Source organism: Lasiosphaeria miniovina, assembly GCF_030549165.1.
Source record: "Lasiosphaeria miniovina strain SMH2392-1A chromosome Unknown B0T26scaffold_1, whole genome shotgun sequence".
Taxonomy (NCBI): domain Eukaryota; kingdom Fungi; phylum Ascomycota; class Sordariomycetes; order Sordariales; family Lasiosphaeriaceae; genus Lasiosphaeria; species Lasiosphaeria miniovina.
In genome coordinates, this window is record NW_026848220.1 from 44,956 (window position 1) to 59,805 (window position 14,850).

The 14,850-nt window shown below is 52.8% G+C and overlaps 4 protein-coding genes across 4 annotated transcripts; 3 read left to right on the forward strand and 1 right to left on the reverse strand.

The window, feature by feature from the left end:
* The first annotated feature begins 4,524 nt into the window (after positions 1 to 4,524).
* B0T26DRAFT_682248 (general substrate transporter) lies at positions 4,525 to 7,355 on the forward strand. Its single transcript, XM_060440736.1, has 7 exons — positions 4,525 to 5,196; positions 5,269 to 5,448; positions 5,517 to 5,778; positions 5,844 to 6,113; positions 6,177 to 6,499; positions 6,557 to 6,787; positions 6,902 to 7,355. The coding sequence occupies exons 1-7, from the start codon at positions 4,986 to 4,988 to the stop codon at positions 7,030 to 7,032; spliced, it is 1,608 nt and encodes a 535-aa protein (XP_060301774.1). The 5' UTR covers positions 4,525 to 4,985; the 3' UTR covers positions 7,033 to 7,355.
* A 238-nt stretch (positions 7,356 to 7,593) lies between these two features.
* B0T26DRAFT_682250 (uncharacterized protein) lies at positions 7,594 to 9,374 on the forward strand. The gene is made up of 3 exons (XM_060440737.1): positions 7,594 to 8,136; positions 8,212 to 8,370; positions 8,448 to 9,374. Exons 1-3 carry the CDS (start codon positions 7,850 to 7,852, stop codon positions 9,154 to 9,156), a joined length of 1,155 nt encoding a protein of 384 aa, XP_060301775.1. The 5' UTR covers positions 7,594 to 7,849; the 3' UTR covers positions 9,157 to 9,374.
* Positions 9,375 to 10,629: 1,255 nt separating this feature from the next.
* Positions 10,630 to 12,307, forward strand: B0T26DRAFT_294 (uncharacterized protein). The gene has a single exon (XM_060434201.1). The coding sequence runs from the start codon at positions 10,950 to 10,952 to the stop codon at positions 12,270 to 12,272; it is 1,323 nt and encodes a 440-aa protein (XP_060301776.1). The 5' UTR covers positions 10,630 to 10,949; the 3' UTR covers positions 12,273 to 12,307.
* Positions 12,308 to 12,929: 622 nt separating this feature from the next.
* On the reverse strand, positions 12,930 to 14,702 carry B0T26DRAFT_633909 (uncharacterized protein; the record flags this gene model as incomplete). The annotated part of the gene is made up of 6 exons (XM_060436581.1): positions 12,930 to 13,033; positions 13,094 to 13,307; positions 13,368 to 13,733; positions 13,800 to 14,309; positions 14,387 to 14,575; positions 14,652 to 14,702. Coding segments are annotated over 6 exons (1,434 nt in total), but the record flags the coding sequence as incomplete, so codon positions are not given.
* Positions 14,703 to 14,850: the final 148 nt, after the last annotated feature.

Consider the following 14,850-nt stretch of genomic DNA (forward strand, 5'->3'; position numbering starts at 1 on the left):
TGGTTGTTTTGACAATCGTTGTATCGTAGCCTTCGTAATTGTTTTTCCATTGTGGTTAACTGCCTGTACTAGCCGCCCTGCAGCAAAGGCTGCCATCCAAGGTTTGGCGTCTGATTGGCTTGTTTTTGAAGGTGGGATATTATCGATTTGTCGGATTGATGCTGCCAATAGTGCTGCTGGTGAAAGAGAGGGTGTAGGATACGGTGCAAAGCGTGCACACGTATAACCAAACTGAAGGGTGATCGTCACCTAGATCACGGAATGCGGTAGGCTATTCGTGAAAAGGTAGGTAAATTGATGATCGAGGGAGGAAGCTCGGGAGCACTGCCCTGCCGAGGACCTTAATGTGGTCCTTTGGTGGGGCAGACGCGGTCTAACCGCGTCAGGGTAAGCCCCGCTTCCCTATGTACCTATGTACTTAAATTACACGTGCCGGTCATATGACCTTGTCTTGGCGCTCCCTCGCTCAATCAGGCATCACAAACTCTTGATGTGACTCTTGATCTTGCACTTGGTCTTCCATAGGCTGGTCTTCGTCATCGGGAATAAAAATGACCCCCTCATCCTCTTGTAATACAGAGGGCTGTATGTCATCTTCTGGCACTACAGTCTCTGTTGCTGTAAGAAGGTGGCTAAGCTCGTCTAGTCGTACGTGAAGAAGATTGTCTTTCAGACCCTCTAAGTTGCCATTGAAGATCTCGTCCTCGTTAAAATCCACGTCTCTTGTATTGAATACCTTGTTGGCTATAGGATTCCAGATCCTATAGATGTTGGATGAACTGTATCCCACTAGGTATCCAATCCAAGTCTTTGGGTTAGTTCGTTGAAGCCGGTTAGACTTCTTCATGGCGTTTGCTGTCATGGCAAAGGCCTTGCAACCGTAGGCTCGAAGGTGGGTTTGATCTGGCTTCTTGTCTTCAACTACAATGCCGTCTTTGTGGGCTAGATGTGTATGGAATCGATCGTATGGGGTTTTCCAGTTATAGATATACCGTGGAATTCGGTTTTGTAGGTAAACTGCAGCTCTGGCTATTTCTGGCCAAAGTGTAGCTGGTAGGCGTGCCCCTGTGCGCATTGCACGAATCCAGAACCTTCTAGGCCATTCCATCTGACAGCTTCTTTGAGAGAATTGAAACAGCAATATGAAATGTGAGGCGTATCAAGTGAGGCGGTGGTCGAGGATAAACCCCGCACTTTGGCAGTGTCCCGGCGAACCAAATGTTGAAGCCCACACACTCCGACCAAGTCTGCACGTGATGCGCCAGTAGACAGCCATCCTCGTAATTCCTCACGCAAGTTTGGTGCCAAGATAGATACAATTCCCCAAACTTCCATTTCCATCAGAAATAATAATAGCATTGCGGCCGGGGGTTCAGTATTAAAATCTAGGGTGGCCTCCGCCAATCCCCTTGTGCGTTAGTATATCACTCTAAGAATGTTGTGCTTGTATTTGACCCGGCGCCATTAAAAAACTTCGGACATTTCTCTACCGTGAGGAAGGATCACAACAGAGTAGCCACTTTCTGGAAGTCGAAGTGTAGCAGCAGCAGTCATATTATGTTCTTGAAAGTGAAGATCGATTATCATCATCATTTAATTACAGAGCCTGTCTCCCAGTTTACTTCATTTTGAGGAACAGGTAACAGACACCAGCATACGTCTCCTGTCTAAAGGGGATGATCTGGTTAGCGGCTAGGACAAAGCCGTTAGCTCCCTTATCTTGTAGCTCAGCGGTAAAGGTGTAATCGGCGTTAACGATGTTAACTATTCACGTTGCTGATGTTTAAGGCATTTTGATTGCGATATTTTCCAGCCCTGTGTTAGGCTACCTTATCCTTAGACTAGTATATATGTACTGGTATATGCAATGCCCTGATACATTGTATACTGTATCAGGGTCATAAACCGGTACATGGTATACTATCCTTAAAACTATGCTAGCATACTAAGTGCCAGACGCACGGTACACTAGATTCGATGAAGGGAGGAATTGATGGGGCTGTAACTGCGTAACTGTATTGTCTGTATTCTTCTGTGGTTCTGGCTCCTAGATGGAGCCTTCTTCTTTTATTATCCTTTATGTATGGTTCAGATGGTATCCTCGCAGTCGCTCAGTCTCACTCGGAATGACCGAGAACTTCGGTCCCAGGAGGACCTCTGTATTTAGATAGACGCACATGGCCTGTGATTGAGAAGGGCAAGGACCTTCGAGGCCATAGTCAATTATTGTGATCCAGAATCAAATTTTTCAGCGCCCACAGGGCCACATACTGTTCCAAGCCACTCCCACAGTGCCTGTGGCAGCCCCTGGTCACAACTATATACCGTGCAATCAGTACTGGTATATTATGTACTATCCCAGATTCCAAGCTAGGGTACTACCCACCATCCTAAATTCCGAGCTAGGATATCATATGCTATCCTAGGGTATGTACTGGTATATTCTAGGCCAAAATTCGGGACCGTGGTCCATGATTCGGGCCATTAGGGTACTGTCACCTCAGCAGTTTCTAACCGCAGTCCGAGAGTTAGGCCTTAACTTGCCCGCTTTCTATAGCATTGATTATAGAAATATATAATCATTCTTAGAGCTTATTATACAGTGTATTATTACGCTTGGTGAAAGAAGTGTTAATGATAAGTTGTTCCGAAAAATGGACAACAACCTAGGCGCAACCGCTTTAGACGCTAGAAAAGGTGGAGAGCCACACTTTTGGAATCCGAATTTAATATACATGATGTATCGACGTATTGAAATTCCAGGTTTTTTCTTTTCCTTTAGTTGGAGTGAAGGAAAGCGCGGCTAGGTGGTGGTGGTAGAGGTCCCAAAACTGGGTCCTCGTAACTCCACCGCCATTTTAGACCCGTGGCAGCTGTAGCCGAGGCAGCCCAGGACTATGACCCCCTCGCTCAATCTGGTTCAGTCTGGCTCAGGCCAAGGCGGCAACTGCTCAGTTCCGAAGAAGGAAAGGGAAATTCATGGTGTCGATTTTAGGGTGGTGAACTTACTGTTTCAGCTTTACGCCAGTCCTGATGTGATATTAACGACTATGGGGGATGTTTAGGATTTGTTTCATTATTTTCTCATGAGCTGTGACTCGGGCTTGGTATTGTGGCCGGATCAGCCAGACCCCGAAGTCTTTGGTTGGAACCGGATGATCGTTCAGCTGATCGACAGGCGACTACTATCCGCTAAATGTGTTGGTCCTGGCACTCTCGATTTCTTCATTTCATAACAAGCATCATCGAGGAAACACAAACCTACATCAGCCCACATTCAGCCTGTGACATAAAGCCCTCGTAAAAAAGCTGGCGTGGTGCTCTGTCATGCCAAGCCACCACCGGATATCGAGTTTCCTCGTCAAATGCGCGGTTGCTTTAATCCAGACGTCGGACCTCCGCCACGCCTACCGGAGAGGTAAATCCCCTCAATGGCTTCAAATGAGAGCAATGTAAAACAAATAGTGCCCAGAGCTGGATGGACTTGGCGCCACATCCTGGCATGCTCCGATGATGGCTAAAGTCGACAGTGCTGCTGCCAAGCTCCATTATCATCTCGGGGATCAGTCCAGACCACTCCATGCCAGACCACTGCACACCATTCTAGTGCCAATGGTCGTATAAGGCTCTCCTCGATACGGGGGCGATTGATTATACTCATGCTCCTTCGTCTTGGCCGGGCAAACAATCGCGACGATGGCTCCCGACACTCACTCGCCTAATTATTTGACGGGTAATTGTCAGAGCTTGCGCCAGTCAATCACGGCAGCAGCTTGGCTCGCTCTCGTGTTTGCTTCATGGCCACTTCGCACGTTGTTTGGTTACAGCAAAGCAATGCTACTTTACCGACTGAGTGGCAAGCATGCAAAAAAAAAAAAAAAAAAAAAATGCTTGTGTTGGCGCAGGCTGCCACCGAGGCTCATGCACCTTCACCGACCAGACCGAGGGCTCTCGATTTCTTGGTCCCAGCGACCAGGTTTTTTGCCCAGACTTCGCTAGCGAGCAATCTCGAATAGATTAACCGCAGGTAGCGGCTCCATATATAGATTACCAGCTGCTAATTGCGCGTGACGCAACGACGCGGCATCACCCCCCGGATTCTGTGACCCCGTGGGGGAAGGTTCCTCCCTCCTCGTGTTGGATTCCGGGGCCGAGGGGAATCCCACGCTTGCCTGCTACTGGACACTGGAGTGGCCAATACTCCCACGGGCCGAATATCAAAGAGTTGCCGCCAGCGCCGCTAAGGATCTGGCAGAGATTTCTCTCCAGTTTTGCCGCGGTGACGCTGGGGGCTGGGGTTCTTGTGCAGGCAAACTTGGAAACAGACGGGAGGCAACAGGCCGCTAGCGGAACAAGAGGGTAAAGTTGCCGCTCAAGCATTGCATTTAGCCGGAGGCGAACGTCGCTACCCCTCACGCCGTCCAATCCTATGGGTCCAAGCTACAGTTGACAGGCGACGCCAAGGCTCGGGACATGGGATTGCGACTCTGGCTTGTAACTCCAACCACCTGTTCCCCGCCTGCGGTTGGCTGGCTTCAAGTCGGTGGAAAGTGCTCTCGGGCCCGAAGGCCAGCTCGATCTGGGTTATGGGCTCCCAGTGCCAGGCGGGCCATGTTGTGCCCGTTTTCTCCATCTCGGACGAGGTACCTTCCCCACTGGGCCCGTCCGCTTCGCCAAGACCGGCCATCACAGGCCGTGATTCTACCTCCCCCGCCGTGGAGATGGCTAGTAATCCGACCCAGGGACTGGGGAAAGTGGGTATCCCGATGTCTTGGATCCTGCTGCACGGTAAATTGAACCCGCACAGGCGGCCAAATTAATAGGGGGCTCTTCCCCGGGTTGTTGTTGACTTTTGCTGTCTTCCTCAGCTCTGGTGACCTGTCTCCCAACCCATCCGGCTTCCCTTGCCTTGCCTCCTCCAGCCTGAGGTCGAGTTGAGAGCATCACATCCCATCGCAGCTCGCCGCGACACACCGGCAACCACCATGGCAGGAGCAGGTGCTGCCGCCGACAGCGGCAAGTCCGACCCCATCGTCACCCGGCTTGCCAACGAAGACAAGGTGCCCTTCTACCGGAAGCCGCATCTGCTCTACCTCTACCTGATGCTCTTCCCGACATGCATGGGAATCGAGCTGACGTCGGGCTTCGACTCCCAAATGATCAATGCTCTGCAGATTGTGCCTTGGTGGGTCAAGTGTAAGTGTCATGCCACTATCGGCCGCCGAGCAAAGACACACGCTGACCTCTTGCCTCTTCGTCCTCGATTAGTCTTTGGGGACCCCCAGGGAGCTCTCAAGGGAATCATTGCGGCCGCATACTCGCTCGGCGCCATTCTCTCGCTCCCCTTCGTCCCTAAAATCAACGATCGGTTTGGCCGACGGTGGTCCATTTTCGGCGGCTCCGTCGTCATGGTGATCGGCGCGCTCATCCAAGGCTTCTCGACCCACGGTTAGTTATCACTGCGGGACGACGACGCCCATTCCCCTGTAATTACTGACTGAAAATCTACCAATAAGTGGGCATGTACATCATTGCTCGCATGATTTTGGGCTTCGGCATCCCGACCTGCATCGTGTCCGGGTCCTCGCTCATTGGCGAGCTTGCATACCCAAAGGAGCGCCCTGTCCTGACATCGCTCTTCAACGTGTCATACTTTGTCGGCCAAATCGTTGCCGCCGCCATCTGCTTCGGCACCAACAGCATCGACAGTGACTGGGCCTGGCGTATTCCCTCGCTCCTCCAGATTTGCCCGTCAATTCTTCAGATGACCTTTGTCTTGTACGTCCTACCCGCATTCCACGAGCCGTAATACCATGACTTGCAAGCTAATGCCGCTCTCCCAGGTTCCTGCCGGAAAGCCCTCGCTGGCTAATCACCAAAGATCGCGGCGAGGAAGCACACCAGATTCTGCTCAAGTATCACGGAGAGGGCGATAATGCCGTCGAGTTTGTCGAGGCCGAGTTTGCGCAGATGAATGCCACAATCAACCTAGAGCTCGAAATCTCGAAGCGTTCGTGGATGGACTTGTTCCAAACCGCGGGAATGAGACGCCGTCTTCTCATCACCACCATGCTCGGCCTCTTCACCCAGTGGTCCGGCAACACGCTCATCTCGTACGTTGGGCCGTTCATCTTGCTCATCGGTCGACCCGTAGACGGCTGCTGACCAGTGCACAGGTACTTTTTGGGCGATCTCCTCAAGATGATCGGCATGGTCGAGTCCACCTCGGTTCAGAAGATCAACGTCTCCATCGCTTGCTGGAGTTTGGTGTGCGGCGTGACGGTATCTCTCCTAGTTCTCAAGATCCGTCGCCGCGTCATGTACATGGCCTGCACCATCAGCTTGCTCTTGTGCTACATTTCCTGGACGATCTCGATGAAATACGCCCAGACGGCCTCTATCGCGAAGGCACCCAACCAAGCCGCAAACATTGCCGTCCTCTTTTTCATCTACGCCTACTCTCCATGCTACAACATGGGTTACAATGCCCTGACCTATAGTGAGTCGAACTCCCACGCCCCTTGAGCAAGCGCTCGCGCTGACAACCCTGTCACAGCTTACATGGTCGAGGTTTGGCCCTATGCCGAGCGGTCCCGTGGCATTGCCGTGTTCCAGCTGTTCGGCCGTCTTGCGAGCTTCTTCACCACCTTTGTCAACCCCATCGGCCTCAAAGACGTTGGCTGGAAATACCTCATCTCGTACTGCGTCTGGCTCGCTTATGAGGTTGTTTTCGTCTACTTTTTCTTTCCCGAGACGTTTGGCAGAACGCTCGAAGAGCTGGCTTTTAGTAAGTTCATCTCCCTATTGTCTTCATCTCCCCATTGTCTTCATCTCCCCATTGTCTTCATCTCCCCAATGTCCTTGTTCATTATTCGCATCGAGACTAACGCGGCACAACTAGTGTTCGAGGACAAGGCGCTGGCCGATCAGGCCGTCGCCGCGGTCCAGAAGGCCATTCGGCACGAAAATTTCGACGCCAACGGCCCCGAACACAAGTATCCGTCCGCCGAGGTCAAGGAAACTGTTGTCTAAAAGTTGTCAGCTCATGTCTAGTGGGTGAGCTATAGCAAGTTTGGGTATCAGAGTTGGAATTGGGAAACGTCATCCTCGAGATGGATCGTTTGACACTAAGCTTAATTCCTTAGTTCCATCTTCTAAATTGACTTTAATTATCGTTGTGTTTGTCCTCTTCTGCCAACTTTGGTTAATGATTCCTTCCTGCTTAACTATTTTTGCGGGCACTGGGCTCGTAGTCAATGGCCGCGCAGTCAGTGGCCACGCAGTCAATGGCCGAAGAGGGTGCTCCCTTATTTGATGAGTTGTGAAAGAGGCTATTGGTGCTACAAGTCGTTCACTCTTGGCCATAATACGTTCAAGTTGGAGTAAGCCTTGGGAGCCACCTAAGTATTAACCCACACGTGCATAATCGCGTCTGCAGGCTGGCCACAAGCGGCGCATTAGCGTTTTGGCAGAACCCTTGCTCTAGCATGCCACGTCGGGCACGCCCAAGCTGATGCCGCAAAAGCCACGACGCCTTGATTGGCTCAGATGGTCGAAGAAATCCAAATTCCCAACACGACCTTGAGCCATTGGTGCCAATTCATACCAGCCACGTCACAGTGGTAAGCTCCGTCGAGTCCGCCCTAGGAATTTTAGCATCAACAGCATGGGTGCCTGGTGTTTGCGTCATATTCTTGCAGGACCCCCTGTCTGTGCGGGCGAGCTCATTTAAATACCGAGACCATCCCTCCTGAGTTCTCCCCCGTGCATCCACTAAACTGCACCACGGCAATTCCCACGGCGCGCTCTCAAAAAAGAAATACATGCCCATGTATCTTTTCAATCTGCGATGATTGAACCCACAGACAGTAGCCTACCCACCGGGGTCGATTGGCTTTTTTCTCAGCTCCGAAGACTGCTGCATCTACCGAAGGGCGCGAGAAGAAATGGCAGGGCCGAGAGAGCATTTGTCGCGATGCCACTGCTGGGACTTTCCATTCTTGCATTTGTCATTATGGACGCACGCTCCGCGCTCCCACCGGCCCGCGACATCTTACAAGGCGGGGAGATTATTTGGGCCGATGGCGCCGTTCCAGTTCGGACCTCGTTTTACGGCGTGAAGTGGCTTGATGACTTGTGCGTCATTGCCCAGACATCCGGCTTCCCTCGGCCCCTCCTCAGTGGCCATCGTCCTGACGTGCCTCTTTAAAGACTCTCCGTTATGAATATGTTCTTTGTGCCGTCAATTTACGGTTACGATCATGCCGCCCACGCCCAAGCTTTATCGTTTCTCTCTGATGCTGGCGTCTTGCTGGCTGTCTGGTTGATTGAGTCTCTCCGCAGCAAGGAGGCTCTGTGGTTTTTGCGAGTGTAGGTTGTCCTGTCGAGAGCCTTATCTATGTTGGCTAATAATTGATGACTTGGCTGACATTATGGGGCGTCTTTAGCCCAGGGGCGTTTGCTCTTGCGGGCCAGCTTCTAGGCATGGGCGTCGTCTGTCCGTTCTACTACTTTCTTCACTACGTCTTTTCTCCAGCCGCCGTCCGCATTCCGTCCACCGCGAATCAGCGCCAGGTACTAGCTGCTTTCTCTGCCGTCGTTGTCGCATTTTCTTTTCCGGCTTCAGCAATGTTCTTTTGGCCCAGACCCGACACGAGGCAAGCGTGGCTGTTCCTTTGGCAGCTCTATCCTCTCTATATGGCCGTCACATATGCTGTAGCGTCATTGGTTCTTCCTGAGTCGCCCATCAGACTTTCAAGCACGGCAGCCACCCGTCTCTGCATTGCCTGCTTGTCTGGGCTGGGTGCGACAGTGTGGCTCTGGACAACGCATGGCAGTCTAACGGGGATTGCACCCATTTTTATCCCCACGGCCATTCCACGCTTTACCTTACCGGACTTTACGGCCTTTTGCCGGCAATTCCTTTCCTGGGACGAGGTTTTTGTGTTTGGGTCTAGCCTTCTATGGCTTGCCTACCTTATTAACGACCTCGATCGTCTAGGGCCATATGGCTGGCCCCTGGTCCTGCTTGGCACCATTATCTGTACTACTACACTCGGCCCCGGGACTACTGTCGGACTAGGCTGGCTCTTGAGAGAAGAACTGTTGGCAAGGAAATCCAAAAACAAGAAGCAGGGCTTAGCAAAGCACCTCTAAAGTTGTCGTCGTTAGTTCTGGTCCTTGATATCTTGTTAAAACGATGTTTTCCACGTAGTCTCGGTTGCTGCAAATTATTAATAATAACCGGTTAACGTTACCTGTATTGTCGAGCATTTTAATCATTCGTCATTCTCTCGTCATTCTCAGGGCGCAAGATCACAAGTTAGGCAAGGGGCACGTGACCTTATCATGGGGGCTAGAGACAATAGACCTCCGAGACCTCGACCTCCGAGATCTCGACCTTGTTTTAAAACTGATAATTAGGCACCGACACAAGGTTTGTAGCTTCTCATGTAGCCATCCACAGACCCACACCACTGTGCTCCGTAGTCGCGACAAAAATAAGCGCCCACATTCCGAACCGTTCGGTCGGGAACGTCAATATGAAGCTTCTGATTTCAGCGGTTGATGGCTCAGTAATATAGCATGATGACTACATAATCATCTAGCTTGGTTCGAGTTAATCAGCGGGACGGGAGAAATCAGATTGGTTACGACGGGATGGGTGCGCGTAACTTATGGCGGTCTTGGCCAGAGATCGGCCACAAGGCAGCCAACCACAGACCGGTCAGCCATGCATCGCTAAATTCTTACTCGCTAGCGGGAGTCGGAAATCTCACCAAGCCCGGGATGGGGCACGCCGCAGCTGCGCACGACGCGCCAAAGTCCCAAGGCTCCCTCCACTGTCGTAACAGCTTAACCCGCTCGTTGTATTGTCCCATCTGACCGAGAAGCCAAGGGAAACCAGGGTAAGGTACCGTCCAACATCAGGCCGCCTATGCCGTAAATCTGCAAGGCATTCATTCCCTCGGACTGGGCCCCTCGTCATCGGCGCGTAGCCTGGATCAAGTAAGCAAGCCGCTTTCCCCAAACAGCCAATTCGCCGAACGGGTGCAAGGGAACCGCGGAACCACCGCTTCGCGCACCTGGTGCGCCCCAAAACGCCAACGCTTCTGCAGCAAAAGTCCCCGCTCTTGCACTGTTTTCCCGAGCCGATGACAGCCAATGCGGCCCTGCCATTGGACCAACTCTCGACCCAGCGAAACGGCCACCTGTCTGGACGGCATGCTATTTGCTGGCCGCCGCGATGCGACGCTCACGCGGCACTAGCCCAAGATCTTGTTGGGATCGAAATGGGGCTGAGACCCGTACCGCCCTCGACTCATTAATTGCCTGCGTCGGGTGCCCAAGGTACTTAGCTGCCCACCCAGATGAAGCTGGGAGACATGTACCTACCGAATTAGTGGCTCGTCTTGCACACTAGGAACCATACCGGAGCTACGCTATTTACAAACTAGGCTGCTTACCTTGCAGGTTCATACATACGCGATTAGTGACGGTGCTTGACTAGACGGTCCATGGGACGTCGAATCCCTGCTCCAGCCGCTAGTTCCAGAGTAGGACCAAGCAGCGGGCGTTCCAGCAATCTGGGAGCTTCGGTGAATGCATGTGGCTGAGTGCGTGTAGATATGTATGTGTATTCAACGTCATGGCTCTCGTGGAGCCGAAGTCTTAGACGCCCCTGAGCACAACTACCTAGCTGCAAAGCAATTACTCGCCTTTATACCGCGGTTAAGCGATGCCTAGTGAGCATCTCTGCGAGGTATATAAAGGCTCACGGTTCTCTTCAAAACTCCAATGCACATACCGCATTGTAACAATAAGTACAGCGTTCAAGACCTGGTAATATTTGCTTACCTTGCCTCGTTACACTCTCCATATCACGGCTTTTCTCTCGGTCGTTCCGTTCATAAGCTCGACCTACGCCAATCACGAAACAGGATTCAGCAATGGCCTCCACCTCCAATAAGTCATCCTCGGGTGCCCCGGAGCCGTACTACTCGCAAGGTCTACGGGCTCGTTTCCAGATTGATGGAGTCCGAGCCGAGCAGGCCAAGGTCGCAGCAGCAGCGAGCGGCAGCGGAACGGCGTTTGCTGATATTGGCTACGAAGTCGACGAGGCCAAGTACCGTGCCCGTGCCGAGGCCCGAGTCAAGGCAGGCGGCCTACCTACATCGGTGCCGGCGGGGTGGCCAACGGAGCTGAAGGGCCCCCTCGTGTGGACCTCGGACAGCTTCAAGCAAGACGAGACCGAGTATGTGTACAACCTCACGGCCGATGACAAGTCCGAGCTTCTCAAGGCGCTGGAATCGTTCAAGGCACTCGGGCTTGATGGCCAGAAGGTGACCAAGGCCGTGTTTCCGCTCCCCAACCTTGGAAAGCGCCTCGACGCCATCTGCCACGACATCTACGACGGCAAGGGCTTCGCGGTAGTCCGTGGGCTCAATCCAGACGACTACGACGTGGCCGACCTGACCATCGTTTATCTTGGCATCTCTAGCTACGTGGCTGGGCGGCGGGGCCGCCAGGACCAGCGTGGCTCGATGCTCATCCATGTCATCAAACGCGGCGGCGAGTCGGAAGACGAGGACGGCGACTTTGATGTCCAATACTCGGAGGACAAGCCGTTCCACACCGACACGGTGACCGACACGCTCTGCTTGTTCACCCAAGAGCTGGCGTCGTCTGGAGGACTCAGCGTGCTGGCGTCAGCCTGGACCGTCTACAATGAGCTGGCAGCCACACGGCCCGACCTGATTCACACTCTCGCCGCTCCAGACTGGCCCTTCGATACCTACGGCCGCGAGCCGCCTTATTACCGCCGTGCGTTGCAGTACTTTTACGAGGGCAAGCTCATCACTTCCTTTTCGCGCCGGCTCCTCGTCGGACACGCGCCCTTCCAGCCGCGGTCCGCTGGCGTGCCAGGCCTCACCGAGGCCCAGGCCGAGGCCCTCGACGCCGTGCACTTCATTGCCCGGAAGCACGAGATTAAGCCCCGCATGGAGCGCGGCGACATTCGCTTCATCAACAACATGGCCCTGCTGCACCGCCGCGAGGCCTTTGAGAACCACCCTGGCAGCTCCGCCCGCCATCTCGTTCGCATCTGGCTTCACAACGATGAGGGCGCCTGCTGGGCCCTCCCTACCCCGCTCCGTCTAGCCTGGGCGAGAATTTTCGATGATGACGAGGGCCGTGATGAGCACTGGGATGTTGAGCCCATCCGGAACCCGGACAATGGTCGCATCATGCGTGTTGGAGGTTCGTGCGACTGAGACGGTGAAGCCATCGTGCACTTTTCGCTTGATATTCTGGGTTCCCATAGTGTGTTAGCCGGTTTCTGATTATTCTGTGCTCTTTCTCTCCCTTCTATGTTCCTTGGCTGTGTTTTTTTTGGCTGTGTTTTCATATATTGATATGTGCTGCAGTGGTTGAAAACCTTCCACGATTGCAGTATTTTTGGATTGCTTTGCTTCAATGTCTGCCGTTGTGTTTTTGTTAAACATTTGTACCTCACGGTTAAGCCAGATTCTTGTCGTAAGCGAACTAACGCAACGGAAAATTTAAATTGCCACCTCACCCCAAGTGCAGGCTCAAGTGATGTAGTATCACGCCCTTCTATTCATTTTCTCACGTATCCCAGTTACTCACGTACCTACGTGCTTATTACCTCTATTCGTACTCATAGTTAATTTGCGCTCAAACGAATTCTTTTTTGCTTAGCAGCCTCTTTCGCGTGCCGCATTGAGAAGATGAAACACATTCAGCGACGTTCTACGTAAATCATAGCCGTAATTATCACTTGATATTATTGGTGAGTATATTAACTCATTGCTTATTACGAGTATCTTCTGCTTCTGTTTGGTTGATTACTTCGTAAACTCAGTGTTAGAGGCATGCAATGTGCCCGACGGGCTCTTCAGGCCTGTCAATTAGTCATTTTTCACCGGCTCCCAATGTTTATCATAAAGCATCGATATCCAATACAAATCATCACCCTTGTCGTCCCTCTCACGAGCAGCCCTCATTTTCGAAGCTGAACGCCTCGGTTAGCGCCGTCTTGGACGGTCATTGCGGGGTGCGAAGAGAGACGCACCTATTTCTGCGTCCTTGATCATATCGGATGTCCGCCAAACAAAGTCCAGCTGGCTCTTGTCAAGATTAGCGGCCCTGGAAAGCTCTTCTCTGCCACCGGGGGTGTGGGGTAGTGAGAAAGGCATCACCCCTTTGTTAATAAAATGGAAATGCGCGAGCATCGTTTGGGCTCCTGTATGGTGAGCCTTGATGCTAGCGGGGTTTGCGTATTTTCCCTGTGCCAGAGTGTTAAGGTCCAAGACCCAATTGCGACAACGAACTAATGACTTTCATACCTCGACGTTCCACTGGCGGGCCGAGTCTTCGTCTCGTCGAGTTGTCATGGCACAGCTGTGTAGGAGAATAAACAGCACGAGATAGATGGTGAGCCAGTATTCGCGTTTCTTGGCCAAGACCAGCTCATTCAGCTGCTTGAGCAACGCCCTGCTCCAAGGTCTAAGAAAGGTTGTGTAGTTGATGCATTCAAACTGAGCCGTCATGATAAGTGGCATAGGGACCTTGCCGTGGTGGAGACTCTCGGGAGAGTACACTGGCTGCCCTCCGAGTTTGTCCTCGCCGCAAATATGGACGGGATTGCTGATCAGACGGCAAGTCACCCACAACCTGAAGGTGTTGGTCAATAGACTGCGCTCGTCGGGGGTCTGAAGTGAGCGAGATTAAACATCAGCGGCGCCTCTTATTTCCGGGGTGTTATCGGTAAAGGGCACACGTACCGCAGCGGTACCGATATGACGAAACGCTGTCATGTACGTTTCCCAGATAAGGTGGTCGAGATTCCCAATGGTCACGGAGATGAAGTTATGGATGTTCCTCTCAATGTAATCCGTCATATCGGCGGCAGCCTCCTGCATTGAAGCCACGGCGTATCTGGGAATGGCAACTCTCTGCATGCCGTTTTGAGTCATCCATTGCTCCTCGAGCAGATCGCCCTCGACCGGGATGAACTCGCGGACGCGAATTGCAAAGGGTGCATCGAGGTGGTTGGGGGACACGACAATGGTCCGAATATCCGACGACGCCCATCCATTGGCGGGGATATCGACAATATCCATCGTCTGCCATCGCTTAGAGAAGAGCTGGTAGGGTGCCTGTTGCTCTCTGTACAAAGAAGCGTCGGTGACGATGTATCGGTAGCACGGCATTTTGCAAAGGGTAGGGCCGGTGATGTGCTTGCAAGTGAGACATGGGCCGTACGGGTCGCTTGGGTCTGGATTGCACTGGTAGAGTCGTGTCAGTACTGGAAGCCAGGCCATACTGAGGCACCCAGACAGGCGGCGAAGGGATGGTCACGTACGCGGCCTCTGTTCATCCTGCATCTGATGCACGACTTCAGGACCCTGGTCAAGGCCGTGTTACGCTTCTTGGTCTCGTCCGTGTAGGCCCCTCGACGCTTAGGTCCGTCCTTGGCCACGGCGCAGGCATCACGCTTTTGCTTTGACTTAGCTGCATCGTTGGGCTTGGCCTTGGTCTTGCGACGAATCCTCTAGGGACACATGGGCATCAGTCGCTCTACTCCAGCATGATACAGCATGCAAGTGAGTGGCAGAGCCACAACGTACCGGTGGGAGCGTCCACACCCTACTGCAGGGCCCTAGAAGAGGCGCATTTGCCGTAGCCTCCTCAACCTCTTGGGAGGTAATGGCAAACTCGTCGTTGTCGGCATCTTTGGAATGAGGATTTGCGTGACTTGCAGCCTGGTCGTCGGGCTCACTCACTTTGGGCGCTGGGAGGGACGCCGCCTCGCTGGGACTGGGCGAA

Excerpts from the sequence above, each read along its gene's own strand:
- B0T26DRAFT_294 (XM_060434201.1), top strand. The coding sequence starts at position 10,950 with ATGGCCTCCACCTCCAATAAGTCATCCTCGGGTGCCCCGGAGCCGTAC.
- B0T26DRAFT_682248 (XM_060440736.1), top strand. The coding sequence starts at position 4,986 with ATGGCAGGAGCAGGTGCTGCCGCCGACAGCGGCAAGTCCGACCCCATC. Across the intron at positions 5,197-5,268 it reads TGTGCCTTGGTGGGTCAAGT|TCTTTGGGGACCCCCAGGGA; the intron begins GTAAGTGTCATG and ends GTCCTCGATTAG. Across the intron at positions 6,788-6,901 it reads GCTCGAAGAGCTGGCTTTTA|TGTTCGAGGACAAGGCGCTG; the intron begins GTAAGTTCATCT and ends CGGCACAACTAG.
- B0T26DRAFT_682250 (XM_060440737.1), top strand. The coding sequence starts at position 7,850 with ATGATTGAACCCACAGACAGTAGCCTACCCACCGGGGTCGATTGGCTT. Across the intron at positions 8,137-8,211 it reads GTGAAGTGGCTTGATGACTT|ACTCTCCGTTATGAATATGT; the intron begins GTGCGTCATTGC and ends GCCTCTTTAAAG. Across the intron at positions 8,371-8,447 it reads GCTCTGTGGTTTTTGCGAGT|CCCAGGGGCGTTTGCTCTTG; the intron begins GTAGGTTGTCCT and ends GGGCGTCTTTAG.